This window comes from Nymphalis io, chromosome 3, assembly GCF_905147045.1.
Source record: "Nymphalis io chromosome 3, ilAglIoxx1.1, whole genome shotgun sequence".
Classification (NCBI taxonomy): Eukaryota; Metazoa; Arthropoda; class Insecta; order Lepidoptera; family Nymphalidae; genus Nymphalis; species Nymphalis io.
This window is the reverse complement of record NC_065890.1, coordinates 10,494,246-10,519,849: the sequence shown is the minus strand read 5'-3', so window position 1 is coordinate 10,519,849 and position 25,604 is coordinate 10,494,246. Positions and strand designations below refer to the sequence as shown.

At 30.6% G+C, this 25,604-nt stretch overlaps 1 protein-coding gene across 2 annotated transcripts in view; it reads left to right on the top strand.

The window, feature by feature from the left end:
* Nucleotides 1–24,326, top strand: part of LOC126781006 (uncharacterized) — a 43,306-nt gene extending 18,980 nt beyond the window's left edge. For both annotated transcript variants that reach the window (XM_050505749.1, XM_050505748.1), the window contains 4 exons: nt 20,566–20,680; nt 20,864–21,021; nt 21,275–21,423; nt 21,506–24,326. In XM_050505749.1, the coding sequence (XP_050361706.1) occupies nt 20,566–20,680; nt 20,864–21,021; nt 21,275–21,423; nt 21,506–23,263 (2,180 nt within the window). In that variant the 3' untranslated portion in view covers nt 23,264–24,326. The remainder of the gene's footprint in view (nt 1–20,565; nt 20,681–20,863; nt 21,022–21,274; nt 21,424–21,505) is intronic.
* Nucleotides 24,327–25,604: the final 1,278 nt, after the last annotated feature.

Genomic DNA, 25,604 nt, shown 5'->3' with positions numbered 1-25,604 from the left:
CGTGATTTAACCATGATAATAACCAATAAAATAGTTCATTTGTAAATAACACTCTATCATTTTGATGAATGACATATCTTAGTTAAAAATATTTTGTAGTTTTATCGACATTTTGCTCCAAAATAGACCAGATATCGTCATTTGGATTTTAATCTTTCGATTGCGCTGGTCAATCCGGATTCATCGGTAAGATGCATGGTAAATGCATTTTTCAATGATATTATGGATGAATATTTAAAATAATCTCTTTGTAAGATTCGCCTCCAGGTTGTATTTGTAAACAAGAAAAGATAAACTTTTTGATGACTTGACGGAAACTTGGAAACTTGGAGTTAATTCAACCTTGTGGAAATCATGCCTCGTTTACAAACCGTTATCCAAGCGAAAGGAATATGAATGAGATCGCATATTTACGTCTCATCGCGTGCGTACTTTTCAGCATAAAATTGTCATTCAACGCACTACAATTGCTTTCGTTAATATTTACAATATTTATAACATTTCTTAATTAAAATGTAATAGTTATCTATTAAACTTTCATTGAGAAAGCTGGAATTCTAATTTATATAATATTCTAATATAAATTAATGTTTTTGGAAATATCTGGCAGAAATATAAAAAAATAATACTGGTAGTAGGCCTTTGTGCAAGCTCGTTTGGGTAGGTACCACCCATTCATCAGATATTCTACCGCAAAACAGCAGTACTTGGTATTGCTGTGTTCCGGTTTGAATGGTGAGTGAGCCAATGTCATTACAGGCACAAGGTACATAACATCTTAGTTCCCATGGTTGGTGGCGTTTCTTACAATGCCAATGCCTATGGGCGTTGGTGACCACTTACCATCAGGTGGCCCATATGCTCGTCCGCCTTTTCATTATATATATAAAAAAAAATCGCTCTGTACTTTTCTTGACCGGTACTGTATATATCTTATAACTTGCTCTGCGTATGATTATAATAAATCAGCTGTCAGAATATTGCCTTTCTTAATATATATATTGATGTTCTTTCGAACTCGCAACATAGAATTTCAATAAAATACAAGTGTTATTTAAATAAGCAGTTTTGATTTATAAGTTTAGTCGGATTTGAATAATGAATAAATGCGCCTTAGCTTGCGGCTGGTGTGTACAAGGGATCGGTGATATTATTTATTAACCGCCAACTTGCCACCGAGCACCCACCCGCTTTTTAGAAGAGATTAATAGATGCTACCCACGATCAAAGTGAATAATGTAATTGATAATCCTATCCATTGTAAAAGTACGTTCATATAATATAAATCTTAGTTAGACAGTATCTGTTATAACTTTTTGATTTATAAATATCTTCTTCTTTGTCGCATTATGCTATTATAGAGTATATAACAGAGTGCTTCTTCGTGTCGTGCTTTCAAAAGTAACTTTTAAGCGCCTATTTTCCATTTTATGAGAAGGTCAAAGACTAAAGCAGTCAATGAAATTACCGTTATTTGACATAGGAATCACAATGCAGTGGCGGTGTGCATTTCCATGACCGATATTTTTGTAAAGACTCGGCATCTTTGTTCCTTATAGTGATGCACTGAAGATCTGAGTTACTTATATAATTTCATATTGTATATAAGTATTGTATGAAAAAAATAAATATCATTTAATATTAAATAAAAAAAAAATCATTACGATTCATAATTTCATCGAAAGTTTTCAATCCACAAATTTGCGTGGGTCCAGCTTTAGTAAGAATGTTTGTACGTAAACTTTTTACCTGTTTTTCTGATCCAGATTCGATGTTGTATTTATTTTTTTGCCAGCAACCGCAAAATCATTTCATTGACTGGAAACGAATATAAAATAACGGTCCAAAAGGCTGAAAGCTTTTTCAATTTGTTCAGGCTTTCGTCGTTCATATTTTAGAAATTTTAATGGAATCATGAATTTCCAGTACGGCTTTTCAATACTACTGCTATATATTTTATTTGAAAATAAATTTAGAATTGGCTTTTGATAAAACTATTAGTCAACGAATACCTATATTTTCAATATCCAAACTACTACCAACTGTATATATACACTTATATATATTAGCCAATTAAACCATTACACAAACTAGGGATAGTATTAACGATAAAATAAATTACTTAAGAAGTTATGACGTAACATTAAAAATGAATATGAAATAATTTTTTTCATTACCAATTATTATCAAAGGGCATAGATTCATTTTATTTATATGTTTCCCATGAAAACAAATTGATGTCTGTGCAGATTCTAAAATACAATTTTCGGTTTAAATTCACGTTTTCGAACCATTGAGCTGCCCTGGCTGAGGCAGATTAAAAATTTTGATATAATTCAGTATCAATATTTGCATCAAATAAAATTTTCACACTATTAAATGGACCGTGAGTATTTATAGTTTTATTGTAATCATCTATTCCGGTCCAATTGACGTATTTCTCGACAGTGCTGTTAGTAACTAGATATATTGAACATATATTTTTTCGTGAGGAATAAGAAATAGTTAATAACAATGAACCTTTAGAATTAAGTGGCTGTATTAATGAACATATAACTTTATATATAGCTCTCATTACCTTGATTACCGTTCAGTTTATTAGGGTATAAGTCAAGGTGCGGTTTCTAAGCCTGATATGTGCTGGTCGCTCAACTAGGTGTGCCGTTATTGATCGCCTGGGCTATTTTTGTCCAAGTTACTTAAGTTTTAACATACCTATTCGCTCAAACTGATTACTGCTGCGGTTTAAAAAATCTAGTTTGTATTATAATATTATTAATAATAATTTTCTTATCAAATATTTTTATAGTGTATTATTATGTCATGAAAAAAATATTATTATAGTTTATTGAAAAGACAATTGTAAATTAAAACAATATAATATTTTATAGTTGCTCATGAAGCTAAAATCGGTTCGAAAGGTAGATTCTATCAAGTAGAATATGTACAATATCTTTTTTTTCTCTTTCACACAAATTACAATACGTACAATATTTACAACATACACATACAATACTATAATTACTATACAAACTATATGATATTCTTGTATAAGTACACATACATTTTACACTATTACAGGCTTTTCTGTTATATTGTAATTAATGTAACCTAAAGGTTTTTAAACTAGCGATATTGCGTGCGTTTTAATATAAATTGCTGCCGAGTGCTACTAACTTTTAGTCGGCTTTCGATACAAGATCGATACTAATATTATAAAGAATGTTTTATACATTTGTTATATGCATACTATATATAGATGAAGAGGAAAAATAGCGTTGTTTCCATGCGGGTATTAATGATTATGCGAAAACAATATTAATATTAAGGAATAATTTTAAATGTTTGTCCTTCACATGTAATGAGTTATTTCGAATTTTGTGTCTTATCCGGTAACAAATCAATTGATGTTAGAAGATTTAAAATTTCAAGAAATCTGAGATACGTAATAATAAGATAAAGATCGGAATTAGAAAATATGAAAACCGTGTATGTGTCCGTCAGTCTGTACGTCTCCAAATATTTTAAGCTAACAAATATTATACATTGTAAGTTCTTGCAATTTTAAATGTAGGAAATATTAATAATTCTACGCAAAAACAGTTGATATTATATATGAAGAAGAAACGTTGTAAATATATATTTTTAAAATATAGATTAAAAGTAATAACTTTTAATCTTTATCATCTTCGTATTTAAGCACCGTGACATTTCATTTCGTAAGAAAATTATCAATTTGTCACAATTCTAAATATACTATAATATAAACATAACAGCCTCAGGGATTCCTTTTTAGAATTATCATAGCGCTATAACTCATCAGCAAGGACGTTAGGCCCCGTCAAGCTTATTATAGACCATTAATTCTGAGGCACGAATCGGGCCCTACCTTTTATCGTTAAATGTCGTTTTAAAGAGTAATTAGGAAGGAGTTTGAGTGAACATTGACCTAAAATCAGGGCGTTTACTACGTACGGAATGTTAAGCGAAATTCCAGGCTTGAAAAAGTTTCACATACTTTTTATTACACATAACTTTTTTCGGAGTTTAAAACATGGAAAAGGGATCTACACAAATAATTAATTGTGTTAAATACACAATTATTTAATTGCCTAGATGTGTGTTTTAAATGAAACATTAGTAGATAATGTCTACAATTAATTAAGCATCTTTTAAATATAAATGTCGAGTTATTTTAAGTCCTAATAAATAAATCAGTATTAACAGCGGTAATATAAATATATTTATAATAATTAGATAACGAATACTTAGATATTATTTTATAAATTTTGGATTTTCATGACTGCAATACTATTTCATATTTATCTTACTAAAACACGTTTAAGTCACATCCGAGACTTCCACTAATAAAGATCGAACAAAATCAGACGGGCTTGGAATCTTCAAGAGTATAGCTGAACATTTATTTCACATTTATATTTTAGAAGAAAAACATTTTTTTGTATTCCATAGTTTATCTGTTGAAAAGCACAAAAACACTATATCTAGCAGTTTATTGACGTCATGAAATACGTACATTTTTCGCAAGCTTCGGAGCAAGCGAAATTTGGGATATAAAATCTCATAACATCGATGACCCACATGTAGTGAATCCTGGTTCATATCGGGGCGAAATTGTTTGTGTTGGAAATCCATCATGGTAGCCGTATAATATGATTTAGGATCGTAATAAAATAACTCGTCTAATGGTTGTATAACTCGACAAAATTTCGCGTTAAATTTTATGGACGCTAAGTAATTTATACGATGAAATTCTGGTTTGTTGTAATTTACAAAAAAGCTTTATATTTTACGTTTGCTTTTTTATTTTGGTTAGAAAATATTAACTTAATTTGAAAACTCCTGTAGGTGCTTTGCGCTGGTTTATCGTAGGGGATAGTCTCGTGGCTCGCGTCACCGACATGCTAATGTTGATATATAATAAAATCGTTGAAAGTACAAATAATTTAAGTATTTTAGAAATTAATGAGGATAATAGTAATTGAAAATTATGTCAATACTAACAGTATATACAAATAATATAAACGTATTTTAACTATTATTTATTTAAATTACGCTGTATTAATACTTTGTACCGAGTTTGCGTCATACTGTGTATTTTGATAATAAAAAGCTACATAATAGGAATTATTACTTGGAAATAAATGTGGCAATACATGTGGAAATTGGAAAAATATGTTATATGACACTTTCAAGTTTTCACTTCTATCGGCAGTCCCTATGACTGCCTGTTTTTTTTGTATAATAAAGAAAGGCCACGTTCTGGTAAATGATCACCATCGCCCATAGACATTGGCGGTTAGAAATATTAACAATTCCTTACATCGTCATTGCGCCACCAACCTTGGGACCTAAACGCAACACTCATCCTTCAAACCTAAACGCAACGATACTAAGTGTTGCTGTTTGGTGGTTGAATATGTGAAGAGTTTGGGTAAGTAACCCAGACGGGCTTGTACAAAGCGTAGTTATCACCACGTAGTTATAGTTACCGTAACAGCCTGTGAATGTCCCACTGCTGGGCTAAAGGCCTCCTCTCCTCTTTTTGAGGAGAAGGTTTGGAGCTTATTCCACCACGCTGCTCCAATGCGGGTTGGTAGAATTCACATGTGGCAGAACTTCAGTGAAATTAGACACATGCAGGTTTCCTCACGATGTTTTCCTTCACCGTAAAGCACGAGATGAATTATAATCACAAATTAAGCACATGAAAATTCAGTGGTGCTTGCCCGGGTTTGAACCCACGATCATCGGTTAAGATTCACGCGTTCTTACCACAGGGCCATTTCGGCTTTTTTTGTTATAGTACTTATAGTTATTAACTTAATCCGTGTCTTCACACGGTGCAATTTTATGTTAAATATATATAAGCATAAATTCGCGGCAAGGGAAACATAAAAGATAATTCATGTATTAATGTAGGTTACATTCAAGCTGATTATAAGTTTTAGCAAGGTAATTAAAACATCGAGAAATTCAATACAGCTGTAGAACTTTTTACCGAGTAATATACGAGTGCTTTAGTAGAAGTTTTATCTTTATAAAATAATTCGTTGTATATTCTATATAAAATATTCTTGAAAATAATGAGCTTTACATAAGAATTAATTAACGATGTTTGAAAATAGTTAAATCGGTGGATATACCTAAACATCTGTTAAATTCGTAAATGAAAATAATTCCGAGAACTGTATTTTGCGAACGGAGTAATATCAATATGAGGTTACCCAGTGAAGTTGTTTATAGTTAATTTACAGCAACATTATAAAAATCTGACGTTACTTTGTGTAATTATATATTTTAACTAATGTATGTCGAATAAGAAAATCTAAAACTGCATACATCTCACTTCTTCGTTTTTTAGTAAAAAATGTAGATAGAAACAGTGAGCTGTCAGAAAGAGAAGATCAACATTTTATACGAATATATTATATGTATTATATGTTGTAGTTTATGTAAGTTTATGTTAATTGTAGAATTTTAGCTTAGAAATTTAGTTTTTTATTAAATATTATTTTATAATGTACTTTGTTGTAAAGAATACTACTACTATTAATAGTGATTTTAAGTAGTTTAAAAACCTTGATCTGTTTTGTTTTTGCTTTTACTCTTAAGCGGTGTAATATACGCGGTTATTATCTCGAACTACATACACTTTCTTTAATATATTTTCATAAGTATGAATCACTCCAATATTACAACAAAATTGTCATTTAATATATTACAAATTTCAAAAACTTAAAAAAAAACTAAGTAAAGTTATCCCAGCACAACTATAATATAATAATAATAATAATATCCTGGGACATTATTCACACACGGCAATCTGATCCCAAATTAAGCAGAGCTTATGCTATGGAAACCAGACAAACTAATATACTACTTTTCTTTTGTAAATACATATTTATATATATAATATAATATATAAACAAAATAACTGAAAGCTTATGCTATTGAGGTGAGCAAAATATAATACATATTTTAATGAAACATCTATATTTTGTCTTCGTTAATCTATGTAGGTTACGGATAAGCAGAGCGGTAACACTATTAGTAGCAGAGCAGAGATAATTATATCCTGGCGCGTGCTATCCTTAAGTCGCAGGAAATATCTAGTTACAAGTGAGCTAGAAAGTGCATGTACAAATAGCTTATTGAATATAAAGCTAATAAATTCATCCATATAATGAAATAAATATATAGATAGCATTTGTTTCACAATTCAATATTTCTTAATTTCCATTAAAATGTAAGTGGCGTTTAAATCAAATTATCAGTTTTACAGTAGACATATTCTGTAAGAACGCAATTCGTATCTCACCCGTAAAATGTTGAAATCCGACTTACGGTGATAGGCTATTTGAAAGCATGTATCCTTTACGTGTTATAACTATTATAATCAATCTTGCATACCACTTTTATATATATCACGATCGTGTACTACGACAATCTGGTCTCTGTCTGGACATCAGACACAATATTTTTAATCAATAACTATGAATCACATGTGAATTATAGAACAGAAACAAAAAAAATACGATTTAAAAATGTCGTCTTCTCATACCATTACAGTAAATTTTATATTGTTTTAAAAGTATCTATTTCCAAATCTTAAAGCAACTTGTTAAGTTTGTTTGTATGTAACAACTTTTGTAACTAATATAAATAATATGAAGGGTTGCCTGTTGTGACAGGAGGCATTTCGAATTGTTCCAAAACTAATTTAAACAATCGCGCAAAACATTAAAGACAGCCATAAAATAGGAAATATTTACACAAGGGCACAATAACATATTTTAATTATATTGCGCAATTTATATGAAATAAAGTCTCTTAAGTCGCTTAGTTAGCGAGGCAATAACAATGTGATAATTTGATTGCTTTTAAAATGAAGGCCAACCATACACCAACCCACTGAACCAGTGAACAAGTAACAGACACCCTGCGTATGTATGCTTAGCTTAGATATTTCATTTATTATATCATATAATAAAGCCATCATGCTTCTATGATTCACTTCAAATTTGTAATATTAACAGTTTGAAGAAACATAAAGGCCACATTACTATACCTAATTGTTTTAAAAGGGATGACAATCTCGCTATACTTTAAATAATGCAAAATTTACGTTGTAATTTCTTTGTTTGGGGACATCGCAGAATAGGTCGTTACTAAAGGGAGGGTCCGTTTGGTTCGCTGACATCTGACACTGGACAACAAACACCGTAATTGCTGTCAGATGCGTCACACGGTTTATTCATTTATTCTAGTACGGGTTGCAGTCCAATACTGTGACTGCATGAAATTTTGCTTGTTTAAAGTTCATACCTTTATGTGGTTCAGTTGCTTTTACTAAAGTTTAATGAGGCTTTTGGATTGGTTTGGCTTTTGGTCTTTATCCGGAAGTGGCTATGTCGGTCTTTTATACATATAAATTACAAAAGAAATTTTTATATATATATATATATTAATTCTTCTGACCTATTAAGGTCAGAAGAATATATCTAACTATTTGTAATCCATAAAAACATAAGTTGTACAGATTAATAATTCTATAAATCATTAAACAGAGAAAGTTCTATTGACAATTAAAACATTAATTATCTTTAACTAATGTCTTCCATTATATTTAAGTACTATATTGAGTATTATATTTAATCACTTATTTTTACAATTCTTACTTATTATAACATATTTATAGAAGAAGGAAGCCTGCATTTCATTTGATATCATTTCCAATTTGAAACTTGGATCCCACGTTTCAATTTCCGCGAATCACATGAAATCTCCGCAGTGACATTACCTTGAGGGCAACTTGCGCTGTAGGGATCGTAACGTGATGAAGTTAATCCTACCAATTTACATAACACCATCTATTCGGGTCTGGAACGGTTCATTGCTTCTCCTTATTTCTCTAGAAAATTATTGGTAATACCTTTAACATTGAGGAGTATTGGCGGAGGAGGAAATCTCTTTATAAAATAAAAAGTATCATTACGTCACTTTATTTAACGTATCGACTTTACTACTTAGTTGTATTTTTTTAGTCGTTTTCAATACTTCTTGTTGAATTTATTAATTTGGCTTAATTTTTTACATATATTCAATATCGTATACAACGAGGATGGTTTCATTTAAAGTATAAAAATAATTAACCTCTGAGCGTGGAATAAGAATGGAACCACAACCGTATACATTCACAATTATACATCAGTTTGACGGTAAAATAGGAGAATTCTTAGTAAATAAGGTTTTAGATAGGCATTAAGGTAATTGCAACATCTTTTTTTATGATCAACTTATGTTCGAAGATTACGTTTATTGTATTCGTGGATTTTCTTAAATTTATGTTTTCATTATTAGGCTTTGTATATCTTATCGAGTCGAGATGGCTTAGTGGGTAGATCAAGGGTATTGCAGGTTAAAACCCGGGCGAGCAGTTCGTGCTTATATATTAACAATTAATCTCGTGATTGGTGGATTTGAATAAAACCTGCATGTTTGCAACCTACACGCATTCAAGCAACATTGTGGAATAAGTTCTAAAATCTTCTCCTCAAAATGAAGAGAAGATGTTAGCGTTAATGGGGTGTTTACTGGCTCTTACTACTACTAATATACATAATTAAATTTTGTCGTCAAATCATAATGTAAACATTTGTTTATATAATTTCAGCGAGCAGGTCTGTAATAGACGAGTTAGAATTAGTTAATTAAGCCGAAGTGTTTGCAGGCAGTCAGCTGCTTAACAGCTAATTTCACGTACAACTTTTAGCGTTTAGCCCATTCGGAACCTTAAAACCATTTCACTAGGTTAGCGATTATTGTATATTGTGATTTTTACTTATTATGCAGCAGTAATTAGATATTAAATAGCAGTGTAACATAATTCTAATTCTTAACTATAAATCTTTATATATATTCATACAAGTTTCCGCATCTTTAAGGGGGGGGGGGTGCAGTATGACCTCTTGTTTACCCCTAACAGCATGTCTGTAAAATTTCATGATACCGTAACAAAAATAAACAAAGTCACTTTTTAATGAAAAACGATGGTTCATAACTAGGATTAAATAGATGTCGTAAATATTTTTTATCTTATTTTATATACAAAGAACAAAAGTTTTCTTATTCACAATATATTAAATCTAGACACAATAAGTGGCAGCGTGTTCGAGTTATTATACATTTTGTCTTATTTTGTGCGAAGTAGCGACGACGTGGCGTTGTAGTGTTATTATAATCGTATTAAGAGACATCGTATCTTTATTTTTTTCTTTAAGAAAAATTTGTATTTTCTGTTGTTTCTCTGAAATAAATTTAATTAAAGTATGTCTTTAGTATCGTTATTTTAGAAATATGCATTATATTTGTGGTGGGATATGATTCGCCACCATTCGCGTTTGTATTGTTTTACTCCGCTGTAAGAAACTGAAACCCTGTAAGAAACAGGTAAAAACATGTTAGCTGATGGCGCGTTAATTTCATTTATCACGTGACATTAGGTTCATTTGCATATTATCAATTTAGGTTCAGGTTACTTCTATTAACAAATAATCTAAATTCTACTTTAAGATATAGCCAGTATTATGGAAATATATAAAGTATGTTGAGTGTATTTTTTGAACGCTTTAATTAATACTTTATTTTACTCAATAGCTTCCTCGCAAATCACCGACCATTCTTAGCGAACTTCGTGAAGGCTTTGACAAAGCCTTATTCATGCGGGTCTTCTCAGCGATAATACGAACCCTCTTCCGAAATTAGTCTTCTATCATTCTTTTTGTATAAATAACACGTATTTTAGGAAAGCTGCTATGTATACAAAAGAGTTACATGTTCTTTTATGATAAAGAAAATTAATAAAATTGTAACCATTATGATTCAAGGTTTGATTTATCTTTATGACTGTGTATATATTATACGGTTTTACATACTCACTGAGATTTTGAAAAAGACTGCAACTACATGCACAATCTCAAATATAAAAACACTTTTTAATCGATTTAATAATATAAGCATATATTTGAGTTTTTATTAAAAATATATATAGCATACAATAAAAACTAAGAACAATGAACACATAATATATGTACCACAAAAGTAATCGAAACACAGGCCTATACATAAAGACGGTAAGAAATGTAGTTGTTTGGTCTCCTGAGGCTAAATTTCAACTCTCTTGGTATTTCACGATGTAATACAGTTGTTTCATATCGAGCTTAGACTGCTTTATATTTATAGAATTTGATGTTAGTAAGAATATTTGTAAATATATATATTTGTATATATGAGTGTATGTCTGGATACAAAGGAATGAGGTAATGGTAATTCCCGTGATTCCGTGAGTTTTAATATATATATATATACTTTGCAAAGCTAACATAAATCCTATATAGCAGACAAAGACGAGCGCCATCTTGAAAATGTACGTCTGATAAATCCCGTTGTGATGGGTGTCGAATGGAAAGATTCAATAAAGTGACTTAAGAATTTGGAGCTTATTTCGCTGTGCAACATTTGCTTAAAAGGAAAAATAATCGATCTTAGAATTATTGTATATATTATTTTTTTAATGTGATAAATACTATATTAGTAATTTGGATATATCTGTGGTTAAAATAAGAATTACGTACCAATTGTTTAGTTAGCATTTTAATATTAATTTTAGTTTATATTTTGAACTTGTTGTTATAAAATAAGATGGCTTTGAGCTCAAAATATCTTATCGTATAAAACAGCACTAACGCAGCGTCATCAACAAGGCCACGGCTTAAGTACTTCTCCTTTATTTTATAATTTCATCAATATCAAATTCAAGAAATTTGATAAATAATTATCAATCTATTAAGGAATGTTTATTTTTAAGGACTTCTGTAAATTTATTTGACGTTATTATTTAAGCAAGCATTAAGAGCTATAATTATTGCAAACATGAGATGTGGACAGTTAAACAGCGTCACAAATATTGACTTGGCGTCAGTCTGCAGTTGTGCCGGTTGCCAGTCCCGCGGGCCCTCGCAATGGTTGGCATTCTGCCAACTACTATTCGTCCCGCTACCAAATAAACTCAATGCTCGCTTTTATTTATTTGAAGATATATTCTTAAACTGTAAATATTTCGGAGGAAATGTTGCCTATATAATATTTAATGTTAATGTGCCTGGGTTTACCAATTCAGTAGTAGATTTTTATTTTTCTTACATTACGAATAATATTTTATATAAATTAATCTCAACCTTATTAATGTAGAGACTTGAAACCAGTCTTAAAATTAGGATATGTTCACCTTATTTATTTTTTGGAAATTTGGCATTTAAAGTAATTTCAAGTAATAAATCAGTACGACATACAGGTTCCAAGTTACTACTGGTTTATTGTGATATAAACGTTATATTTACTAATAATATTGTAAGTATGAGTTTGTATATTTGAAAGCTCAAGAACAGTTAGTTTTTCAGTTTCAAAATATTTTTCTTCGTAATCATCCGTTTATAGGGGAAGGTTTTAAGCCGTAATGTCACGCTATGATCCTAAGAAATAGAGTAACCGTAAACGTCAACCAATCTGCTAAACTGTAGGCAAATATGTATTATATTATGCGAAACAGGCATAATCATTCAAATTTGAAGCAGGTAAAAGAAAACGGCACGGCTAGTAAAAAATATAAATTATAATTATATATCAACATAGTATCAGTTCTACGAACGTTAGAAGTGTCTAGGGATTTCTTTGTTATATTATGTTACTCGCAAAAGATGATGAATTGCTTCATATAAAAAATGGTATCGCTCACAGATAATGCGAGTGTACGTAATGTGCCGCTCTTAATCTCCCTTTGTGTTCAGACTAAAAGGATTTATCGGGTTCCTTTTTACGTGTGAACGGTGCTACGATTTTGATAGACTTACAAAATTGTTAAACTAAGCACTATCCATATATAAGATTATTGAGAACAAGATTAAGATGAATAAATTAATGTATTTTTGAACTACATGTAGACATAATATTAGATATTATGTTGATAATGAAAGTAGTTTTGGTTCATTTTTTAGTGTATATACATATATTATATATATTTAGTGTAATACTATAATATAAGATATATATCTTATATATTAGTATCTTCTCTTGATACTACAAATACATGGTATACAAAGTCGCGTGCAATAAAAGTTAGTATAAAAGTATTAATTAGCCTTTGGAATATTAAATTAAGTTTTTATCGAGTTCCGTTAAATTTGGTTAATGTATAAGTTGCTGTTGATCATAAATTATATTTTATTTTGTAACAAATAGGAAATGTCTACAGTAGCTGTCTCGCTGGAATACCCGAGTTATGATGGCATGGCATGGCAAAAAATGTTAAAACAGCAGCAATTTTAATTACATGAACATTATAATCTATTAATTATCAATCTATTTTATGCGCGATTTAATTAATTTTATATCAAATTTCCATAGTTGTTACACGCTAAAGTTGCATTTGACATGTTATGAACACGTTAAAAGTATGTCATTATATAAACCTTTATAGTTTATTTTTAATTAAACTGAACGTAGCTTTATTGTAGAATTTCGCCGACATTTTCATATTACACAGCGCCCGTCTTCGAGGCGCGTGTTCCATTTAACAGACTCAATTTGAATAAGCCTGACACGGAGGTGACATCTCGTAGCGGTAATGCAAATTTCCTCCCAGCGATCGTCGAGTGCTGTAGTTTCCTACTATTATTTGCCACCTGAATTGCCTGTCAATCAGACCGCGATTGTATCAGAGCAGTTTGAATAAGTAATTTCGAGATTACGCTACGTCATTTACACGTCATAGAGTATACGCAGACGCATATCTTTTCCTTATATGTATTTTTAACGTTATCACATTAAGGATGTATTTAAACAAAAATACGAAAACCGCCTCTTCTCTTTTTAAGTAGAATTTGGAACTTATGTGGTGCGATTTCTTGCAATACAGATGTTCTCATGATGCTAGATTGTTGGTAGAGCTAACTTTGGAGTGGTCTTGATTTTTGATGTATCTTTAAAATTATGAATTGGTATACTATCCTTTTAAAAAAATATATTAACTATAAAAATCACTGTAATAATAAATGACCTTTGACGTATTTCAATTTCCAAAAAAATATTGTCCACCTGTGACGAATTTTTATGCTCAAGTTTCGCATATGTTTTCGTACTTTAATGTTACTTACAAAAGTTCCTCCTTCTATCAAAGTTGCTGGCGTATATAAGTTTTCTCAAACTTACCCTTGGCTTAGGAGTTTCTACTTGATGAGAAAATAATAAACTAACGAAACAACGTAAGTAATTAATAAATTTTTATACAATTGTGAATAACAACAACCCAAATTAGTCAATCAATCCTTAATTAAATATTTAGTCTTACATTGGATTTCAAGCTTGCTTCAAACCAAATTTCAAAAAAATCCTATTTGGTGCAGCCGTGAAAGCGGAAAAGACCGACAGACAGAGTTACTTTTGCATTTACATTATTCTTTTATTTTACACCATAAAGTTAAATTAAATACTCAGGTAGCAACAGTGCTCTAAAAATGTCTGTATACAGTAACAGTGTAACATAATATTTATAATGGTTGATGTACAACTACAAGAATAACATCTTAAATCATGGGATTTATCGTTCATGGGAACGAAGGCTCGTTGACAGTGTCTATGAGCGACGGTCGTCACTTACCATCAGGTGGCCATGTCGAATGCTGAAATGTTTAGCTGCCGGGGGTATATATAATTTTGTTTCAATTTAGTGAATATATTTGTGTACTTAAAAAAGCGAGTCAACATTTGAAAAGAGCCCAAAAGTTAGAAAATTAAAAAAGTTTAAGAATTAATATTGTTCAACTGCGAGTGTAAATATTGTTCTTTTTGTTTAATCTTTTTATTTCGGTTATAAAATAAAATTTTCGGCCAAGTTCCAGGTAATATCGAATATGAATGAAAAAAATATGTTTGCATTATGTATTGCTGCTTGTTAGTACATTCTAATTTGTATTCTGCAGCCTTGTGTCCGAGCACGTCACTCCTTCCATCGTAGTAGTCTTTATGTTTTCTCGTTCAAAACACAAATATCTTTTTTTTAATTTATTTTTAGTCGATCAGATCTGTCAAGTCTAACTGTATAGATTGAAAGGAACAATAAATAAGGTATTTTTCTTAATCTGTATCCGTATACAGATTTAAAAAAATGCTTTATTAACTTTATCACTATGATCATTACGAATCTAAGCTCATGTATATTATATAAGTATACAACGTGGATGGGTAAGATGAGGCGTTCCAAATACATATTGACTTGGTGGTGTTCGTAGCTTTGCCGCTTGCCAGTCCCGCGGATCGTCACAATGTTTGGCTCGCTTCCAACCAGCATTATTCGCGCTGTTACAAATAAATGCGCTATTTGCTCGTAGTCAAGCTTTTAAGATAAATAAAAACAATATCTTAAGAAGGTTAGAATAACTTATTCAGAGCAATGTTCGTAACACGATTTTTTAAATCTCATCAATATTGCTTCTATCGATTTTGAACACGAATTTTTAACAGATTTAATCGATGTACCTATTTGACTCTTACGATGTATAACAATATTGATATAATTTTAAAAACATTTAATGTTTCTACTATAACACACGAAGACTGCTTGATTGCTTTGTTGGTTTTTGCAATAACGACATGAGCCAGGTTTAATAATATTGGCAATTTATTTAAGCAGTTCCCTTAAAACAGGCTTGAATAACAACATTCAGCAATAAGACTCGGGTTTAGAATATATTATGAATATATTGCAATATCTTCTATTTTATTATTATAATCTTTTTTTAATAAAAAACAAAATCAAAATACTTTATTCAAAAATGCTCTTACATGCGTTTTTGATTCGTCGTTATAAAAGATTTAATTATAATATTTTTTATGTTGTATAACACTTAGGAAATCAATTATATGTTTGACTTTGAATTGAATTGTATTGGGAAATTATATAAAACCTTCTTGCTTCAGAATTTATTAATAATGTAATAATATTTCAAAATGCTTTGTAACTTCTACAAGGTACTAGCTGAAGTAATGAAGCAATTTTTACCTTTCTTTACCAGCCATGACGTGGCGTCTAATGACTAGTTTTTCCGAGAACCTATATCTTGAGGTAAAAAGATTAATTTGGAAGTCCTTACAAAAAGATAACAAATTGCTTATGGTTCAAGATTAAATTGTTCAAAGATAATACGACTACAATACGCTTCTGTAGTTTCACTAATCTACTTTTGTTGCGAGTATTAGACGATTTATTGGATTCGTCTTTTCATGTTGGTACTACAATTTTCAAAGTGGTTGAAATAGCAAATAAAATGATTTTCATACGTATAGTATATGTACTTATAATATAATGTAAATAATTTATTATTAAACTGCAATTTACAACAGTAAATGTTGTGGAAATGCATACATTAAGCGTTTGTGTTATTTATGCCTACTGGCAATTCGCCTCGACTTCGCATGGGTGGAATTATGTGGCCAGTATGTGACAGCATCTTTTGAAATATAGATTTGTTTTTTTTATATCCAATATGGAAATTCAAAAATGATAATATATATTTTTTAATATTACATTAAGACTAAATCGAGTTAAGTTTATTATTTCTTTCTATATAACAAACAAAACTTCATTATACAATATAAGAATATTGGTGGTAGCGCTTTGCAAGCTCGTCTGGGTAGGTACCACCTACTCATCAGATATTCTACCGCAAAACAGCAGTACTTGGTATTGTTGTGTTCCGGTTTGAAGGGTGAGTGAGCCAGTGTAATTACAGGTACAAGAGACATAACATCTTATTTCCCAAGGTTGGTAGCGCATGGGTGATGTAAGCGATGTTTAATATTTCTTACAATGCCAATGTCTATGGGCGTTGGTGACCACTTACCATCAGGTGGCCCATATGCTCGACCGCTTTCCTATTCTATAAAAAAAATATTCTGTAATTAATTTATTTTGTATTTAAAAACATATTTGTTATCTCGTTGTGAGTGCTGTTTATCTTTAAAAGGAATAAATGACTAAAACTTAACAATAAAATATTATTTACAATCCCAAGCTTCATACTCACTTATAATCCTCGTAAACAATTCTGATACTGGATTATTCGAATACCCAAATTTTGACGTCGCTTCAAATTTCCTGCTGCCGATCACCGAGGGGTGTAGTTTCCGTACATCTAATACGAAAATTACACAATCATTCCATCCGGTAAATTAATACAATCGTACATTTAAATGAATGTATTTTATTAAAGCAATTTGAATAAAAATGTTCAAAAGATAAGAATATATATTCAACTTATTTATATTTAAATCTAACTTAACTTAAAAATAAGTTAAAATATTCCAATGTATTTTTTGTTTGAAATGATATTTTACCTATTCAACAACTTAACCGTTATCGATTTCCAATTCTATAATGCGATTGACCAAGAAGAGCTAATTTGATTCAGATAAAGCTTTAAGAAACATTTTCAAGACTAAATAATAAATTTTGCATTCTTAAATAAAATTGCAATGTTTCATTATTATTCAACAGCTTATAAATTATTAACAACCAAACCTTAATTCTGTTTTAAATTACACTCAAGTCGCGATTGTAGAGTACTCGTTCAAATATCACAAACGTAGTTATCTGATCTCCTGGGACGAAATTGCGGCTGCCACGATATTTCGCAATACATATAATAAAATTATCGTCTGTCGTTTTGAGAAAGACTTTGTAGTTTGTATGTAAAAAAAAAGATGATTCGATATTATTTACTAGTATCTCCGTGTTTACATTACGTAGCAATATATGTGTGTAATGTAAGTTGGTTGGTTTCTGATCTCTCTCTGGTCGTGTCATCTGTGCTCAAATAAAGATGGATCTTTATTTGAGCACAAACTTTTGCGCAGGTGAGTAGCCATCATCGGCTAATCTTTAAGTTGTAGTTGTCGAAAATCTTTCAAGCTTACAGTAATTATTATTTATCATAATTGTATTAGCATTGACTAGTAAAATTATGACAAAACTATTACTAATAAATAGGCCTTTACAAAATAATATTAAAAACCAAATCATAACGAAATCTTTTGAAGTATACATTCCTGTAAAACAATCAAGATTTGGCTCCATTCGTTTCTTATTTTGTAAGAAAATTTTTAAGGGTGAAATCGTCTTGTTAAAAATATGAAATAAGGCGTCATCTCCGAAAACAATTATATTGAAATATAACGTAGAATTATTTAATATATATGAGCTTATATACCGTTAACGGTCGCATTGTCATAATTTCCTTTTCTTCATATCACCGTAAATCTCATTATACTCGAAGAAATTGGGAAAGGAATAAAAAATACGTTTTCTTATTAATGTCGCAAGAGTCTTAAGGAAATTGAAAATATTTTCAGTATATTATTATTATTAAACGCTTTATTGCCTTCATCATAATAAATATTAATAAATAATATTATTGAATTTAAATTTATTCTCTTATAAAAGTATATATTTTAAAGCTCTGAATGTTATAAGCTTGGTATGTGGACAGTTAAATTGCCTAACAAAATATTGACTTGGTTGCGGTCCAAACTTTTATTGGTTGCCAGTCCCATGGGTCGGTGCCAATCCTTGGCAAGATTCCAATTGAGGTTATGTATATGCCGTCGTTGGTAATACAAAAACAAGTCATGTAATTTGTATAAAAAACATATTTATATAACTATATTATAATGCTTTTTTATTTTAATAATAATAATTAACGCACTTAATTTTCACAATTTAATTAGTTTGTAATTAGAATCTGATTTTTCAAGTATCTGAATTTACGTACTCATTGTTAATATTCTGTCGTTGTCTATTATATTTTCACGACTAAGCAACATAATCGGTTTGGAGATTAATATTTAAATGTTGTTTAAGCTTTGCAGAAAGACAGGCTACTTTAAAATATAATAACCCTTAAGAGGGTGAGATATAAAGTATGAATTCTAAATATATTGTTTGTAAGAATTATATAAAAGATTTTTGACTGCCTCGTTAGTCTAGTGGCTAGATGTAAGACCGCAGTCTCGGAGATCCTGGGTTCAATATCCAGGTCGGGCCAATAAAAATTTATTGGGTTTTTGTCCGAAAATTCTCTAAAGCAGCCCCGAGCCTGGAAGAATGTACACTTCCGTGCCTCGGAAAGCACGTAAAGCCGTTGGTCCTGCCCCTGAACTCTTTCCGGTCGTGTCGGATTGCCATCTCATCGGATTATGAGAGCTAGGGCATTGAAAGTGCTCCTGTGTTTGCGCACACACTTGTGCACTGTAATATCTCCTGCGCAGTTGGCTAATCTCTCTTGAGATTGGCTGCCGTGGCCGAAATCAGTCTGGAGGACATTATAAATGATTAAACCTTTGTTGTATATTTTTTCAAAATATATATTTACGAAATTTAATATAAAAATTAATACTTGTACATTGTTTCTTGAACCACCTGACGATACTAGGTCAACTTTAGGGAGTTCATTCTGTATTAATCTGATTTTTAATTTTTTTGTAAAACCGAAAAACACAAATAAAACTTGCCTCCTTATGTATGTACTTTCGATGATTGTAATATATCTTTGTGACTAATATGTTTTACTAATAAAATCACTTAGAAATTTATAATTATGTATATATGTACGAAATATAGATGGATCCAATTATAAAAACGAAACACACACTTGATCTTTATTAATGTGACACAAATTTCCTTTTATTAGGGACCGATTTCCAATTATAAATAATTAAGCACTCTAATTGAACTGTCAATCAGTCTGATTATATATATCTTCTGCTCAACATTAATTGCATACAATTAAGAAGAGATAAAGCTACATTTATATGTGGAGGAGTGAACGTATACATAAAAAACCCTTTTTAATACTTTCTATTTTCATTTACACACAAATTTACTATTTCTTATAAATTTTTAACATGAATACCTTTTTTATTATAAGTTTTTTGTTTTTGTATGCTACATATGTAGTTAAACTTATTTGTAAGTATAAATTCAAATATTTGGACAAATTTAAAAAACATTTGTATGTAAGCCAAGATGACCTAGTGGTAAGAACCTTGTTCAGTGGGTTCAAACCTTGGCAAGCACCACTGTATTTTCATGTGCTAAATTTGTTATTATAATTCATCTCGTGCTTGACGGTGAAGGAAAACATCGTGAGGAAACCTGCAGGTGTCTAATTTCACTGAAATTGTGCCACATGTGTATTCCATCAACCCGCATTGGAGCAGCGTGGTGGAATAAGCTTCAAACCTTCTCCTCAAAAAGGAAGAGGAGGCCTTTAGCCCAGCAGTGGCTAAATAAAGCGGTTATTTTTTTCTGTTGTTTACCTACTCGCATTTAAAAATACGTAGACGTTCAATATGTATTGAAGTCCTACAAAAATAACCTATGCTATAATTATAAATAACATTATTTTTACATATTTTTAACTTGTGTACCAGTTGATACAACGGCTCAGTACGACGCGGTGAGGGCCTACCTAAAGGAATTGGACATCTCCAGTGCTGTGTGGGTCGGCCTGATTCGCAGCAATCCAGATGGCGACTTTACGTGGACGTACGTTAGAATACATAATTTCTTTTTTAAATTATAATTGTTTGGTTTGGCAAAGAAAGTTATGAATATATATTTTTTTTTTATCATTTTTTTAAATATAGTCAGTTTATTAAATAATGTAAAATAAGCTAGTCATTACCTTCCACTAAAAATAAATATAAAAATGTCAATTTGCCTCACCAGAGATTATCGCGGCTTAAGCGGCGATGGCTACTGGAGTGCTGCACCGGATGCGCGCTCGGCTCCGTTATGTGCAGCTGCTGACCCAGCTGCAGACTACCGCTGGGAGGCACGAGCTTGCGGTGGCCCTTCAGTGGCTTCATTCATTTGTGAACTCCCAGGTACAGGAATTAAGGCAATATTTGTTTAGAATCTATGTTGGGTTTTTAAAATTTTTGTTATGGAAATTTAATAATATATTATAAGTATTCAAAACATCAATTATAAATTAAAATGGTACTATTATATTGTAATTCACCATTTTTTTTTTCAAAACAAGTATATTAACAGTGTCGCAGCACAGTCAAATCTTAATTTAATTAAATTTATATCAAATAGAAAATGTTTCGTTCACAACTTATTATTTTTTAATAGTTCCACAATGGGCACTTGGAAATGATGGTTGCATGGTGAAAGCTTTGCCGGCTCTGACAGCCCTATATTTACCTGAAAGCGCGGCGGTACAGCTCACTGCGGATTGCGGTCTAGCTGGCGTGAAACGCGTTCAATGTACTGGAAACATGGTATGACACTATGAGACGGCTTTTAAAAATTATAATTTTAAACTGTATTACGGTATTTCTCAATTGAAAATTTATTTTACAGAAACGTGAAGATCTCTTAAGACAGTTATCATGTACTGAAGATGAACAAACATCTACTTCTTCAGTTATGATATCGTCGAATATGTTCTATGAAACTTCAACAGAATCCGTAGTTTCCGATCAAGATATGAATGATAATAATGAAGCTAGTACAGAAGAAAGTAATACAACTGAACATGAAGATGATATCAATCAATCTAGCACTAAGCTGTTAACTAAAACTTTTGTAATTTCAAGTACCGTAAATCCAAGGACACATGAACGAGAAATGCCCATCACAAATTACAGAGTTCCATTGGATAAAAATATTGACTTAGACATTATAGATAACAATAATCTTTTGAATAATGATATTCCAAAATTAGCCAATAATGATGAATTCTTCACAAATGAAGAAACTGAGAAGTTAGAAGACGAAAGGAACATGCAACATAAAAAATTACACGATGAACTTGCACGACTTGGTAACTTTGAAACAATATTTAGCCAACCCACTGATCATTTTGTACCACCTTTAGTTATGGCAAAAGCTAAAATTAGTGATGATATGACAGCTTTGTCAATTGAAGAAAAGATAGCACAACAGTTTGCTGAAACACAATTAATAGGACATGATAACATACAAAATGATAATATCGATATTAAAAACGACACCAAAGAAATTTCTTCAGCGGAGACTCTAGGTAACTTATCCACAACGGACAATCCATTGACAAATGTCATGTCTTCCACTAGGATCAGTGATTACGTAAGTAACACTAAAAATGTCTTACCAAAAAAATATAATAATAAATACGATTATGCTAAAGTGAAATCTTCAAAGAACCGAATCTCTACTAAATCTACAGAACTTTCTTCATCGTCATCCAAAGTTAATTCAGAAGGACTGTACTCAACAAATACACCGTTGAAAACATTTGAACAAAAATTTCATACTAATAATTACCGGTACCCAGAAGAAGATTCATCGCTTGAACTCACCGTAATTATAAAAGAACCTGAATTGAGCAATAACAAGGATTTACAAACAAATTATTCCATTTTAGACATTTCTGAAATTGAAAAAACCAAATCTTCGGTAAACGAAACAGAAAATAAATTAGCATACACTGTAACAACTGATCGTCAAGTCATAATAAGCGATGAAGTTATCAAAATTGAAATTATAAATGAGAAAAACAGCAATCATTCTAATATAGACATAACGGTGTATGAAGTTACAACCAAAGTTCCGGTTTATAAAGATGATATTGAAAATAACAAAAGTAAAATAATAAAACAGGTTAACCAACAAACAACGGCGCAACCTATTGACTTACCACTAACATTAAACGAAAATTCTACTCTTACATCTATAAATGATTTAATTACCGCTTCTATTCGTCCAGCTGTGCGGAATTTATCTTCATCTGATACAATATCACAATCTACTGAAGCAACCTTAATAACTGTCACTAGTGATTTGAGTGTTGGTACAGATGCTAATAATTTGACGTTTGAATTTAAAAGTCAAAATATATCTGAAGACATATTTAAGTCATCTAATATTTCAACTAATGAAAATGACGATGGAGTAAATGAAGCTGATTTCATTGAACATCTAGAGAAAAACGACACTTATGTAACATCCGAGATTGATGACTTTCAATCGCCCTTATTGTCTGGTGCAAGTGAACCTTTACACAAACCTAACAGGTCAAGGCGACCGCAAACACAGAATCGAGTTAATAAATTCAATCCATTTCGCATTTTAGGTTAGAAAATTTACATAACATTCCTGGATTTTGACTGCCATACAAGGAAGTTCGAATAATAAAATATAAATGACTGAACCAAAGTAAAACATCTACCTAGCGAGTATTTCACATTCACAAATATTGTGATGGCACAGTGCACTTAGCTGATTCTCATTATATAATTAATCAGTGGTCTATAGTAGATTAATTGTGATTCATAACAATATTTTAAAAAGTATTTTCGCACTGCATGTTTTCATAATATCAATCATCTTTTAATATCACTGACATTTTAATGTCATCAATATGTTTATTAACTAAAGTAGTCAATTCGTATGTTTCAATAAAGTATAGCTAAATGTTTTCACTATAAATGATAATATGTTACATCATATATAGTATTGATACTTCGATACGTTGCGTTACGCTTTTTAGACGACGCCTATCAAAGCGAAGACGATAAATAAAATTGGAATAATCTTAGTCTTTTATCTATTCTAAAAAACATATCTTAGAAACATTATGTTAAATTGATGATGTAACTGTTTAACGATATTTGTTAAAGATGTTCTAAAGACATATTAATACTTCATTTGCAATTACTTTTCACCGATTGCGATAATAAACATATTTTCGTTTAACTTTTGAAAATATACAAAGAGGTATCTTTTTATATCTTAGAACATACTTTATACAAATAATATTAGCCAAAGATATAGAGTCGTAGAACATCAATACCATTAGTAGTAAATAAGAACTATTCATAGTTATATTTACTGTTATTAAGAAAATGAAAATTCATAAATCATATCATTCTAGAATAAGTCTTAAATGTTTTATAAAGATACTCTAAGTAATAAATTATAAATTAATTAATAGCACAGTGAGTGGAAGGACTTCAACACGGACGATGAGGATAAATAATTACCAGTTATGTATTACGCTAAGCGTACTTGTAAACAGCTCAGCGGGATGAATCATGATCAAGTAAAAATAATATAAATTCTGTGGAAAGAAATAATTTGTGTAGAAGTCTAAAGAAGAAGTGTGAAGTGTGTCTTCAGTTTATAAATTGTATTTATCACTTATGTAGAAAATAGATTAACGATTTTATAAATAAAGATTTAGACGAATTACTTTACTTTCATTTATTTTAAGTGTAAGTCAATGTTGCACATAATCACATAAAAAGTTTAAAACAAATTTTATGAAGTGACAACCACCACGGTTTTCAAGAATAGTCACAACTTTTGAAACATTTGCCGTTGTCAATATTTGTTGAACACTACAGCGCCAGCCCTCTTAACTTCGCGCCGGTCTCAACTTCTATTCAATTTTCTTTTGAATTTGTTTCCATAACGCTTTCCTTAAAATTCTTGCTTAAAACCAACATTCAAAAAACTTAGTCAAGTTAGTATTAAGGTTATTTATTATATTATTAAAACGTATAAATTAACATAATTTTACTAAAAAAGTTAAATTTACGATTTCCAAAAAGCACAAACAAAGTACAAGAATATAAATTTTAGTTTTCGCAAACCTTTTAAATATTAAAAAGTTTATCAAAAGATTTTGTGTTTATTCAATGCCTGCCTTTTTATGCTGTGAATGTTATTATTGACTTTCAACAGCAGAATGCAACAGCGGTATTTTTAAATAGCTGACTAGAAAATAGTCCAAGTTGGAAAGTGGTCACCTCCACCTATAGGCACTGGAACGGCAAGAAATATAAACCATTCCTTACACCGTAAGCTTGTTTCAAATCATAGGATCTAGCCGGTGTAATAATAGGCTAACCTATCCAACCGGGACATAACAATACAAGGTGTTTATAGATGTTTGGTGGGCCTGCCAATACTCTATAATCTCTACCACCAGTTTATTTACATTTGGAACAGATAATAGTAAAAAGTAAGTGTTTTTCGACGTCAATTCAGTAAATGGTTTTTAATATTAAATAACAAAAGAAACGCATAAAGAGTATAAAGTTATAAAATAAATTGAAGGCATTTTTGGATCTGCGAGAAATTAATGCCCTTTAGTATCATTTTTTCGATACATAACTTGATGAAATGATAACTTTCTATTTTTAAAATGCAAATAAAAATTATGAAAGTGGTTAATTTTAATCACCGAGCTATCAATCAATCTGTTGGGATTATTCAAATTATTGAATAAATTTCTACGCCCGCAGTTTTTATATAAAAATTGTCTACAATCACAGTCAACATACCTCAATTATCCGGAAATGTTTTTTCGATTGATTTTATTACTAGTTCTTACAAAATATTTATTTCAGGAACAATGATGATAATTATAAAATGATTTAACAAAAACATATTAAAAAGCTTCGACCCTTGTTTC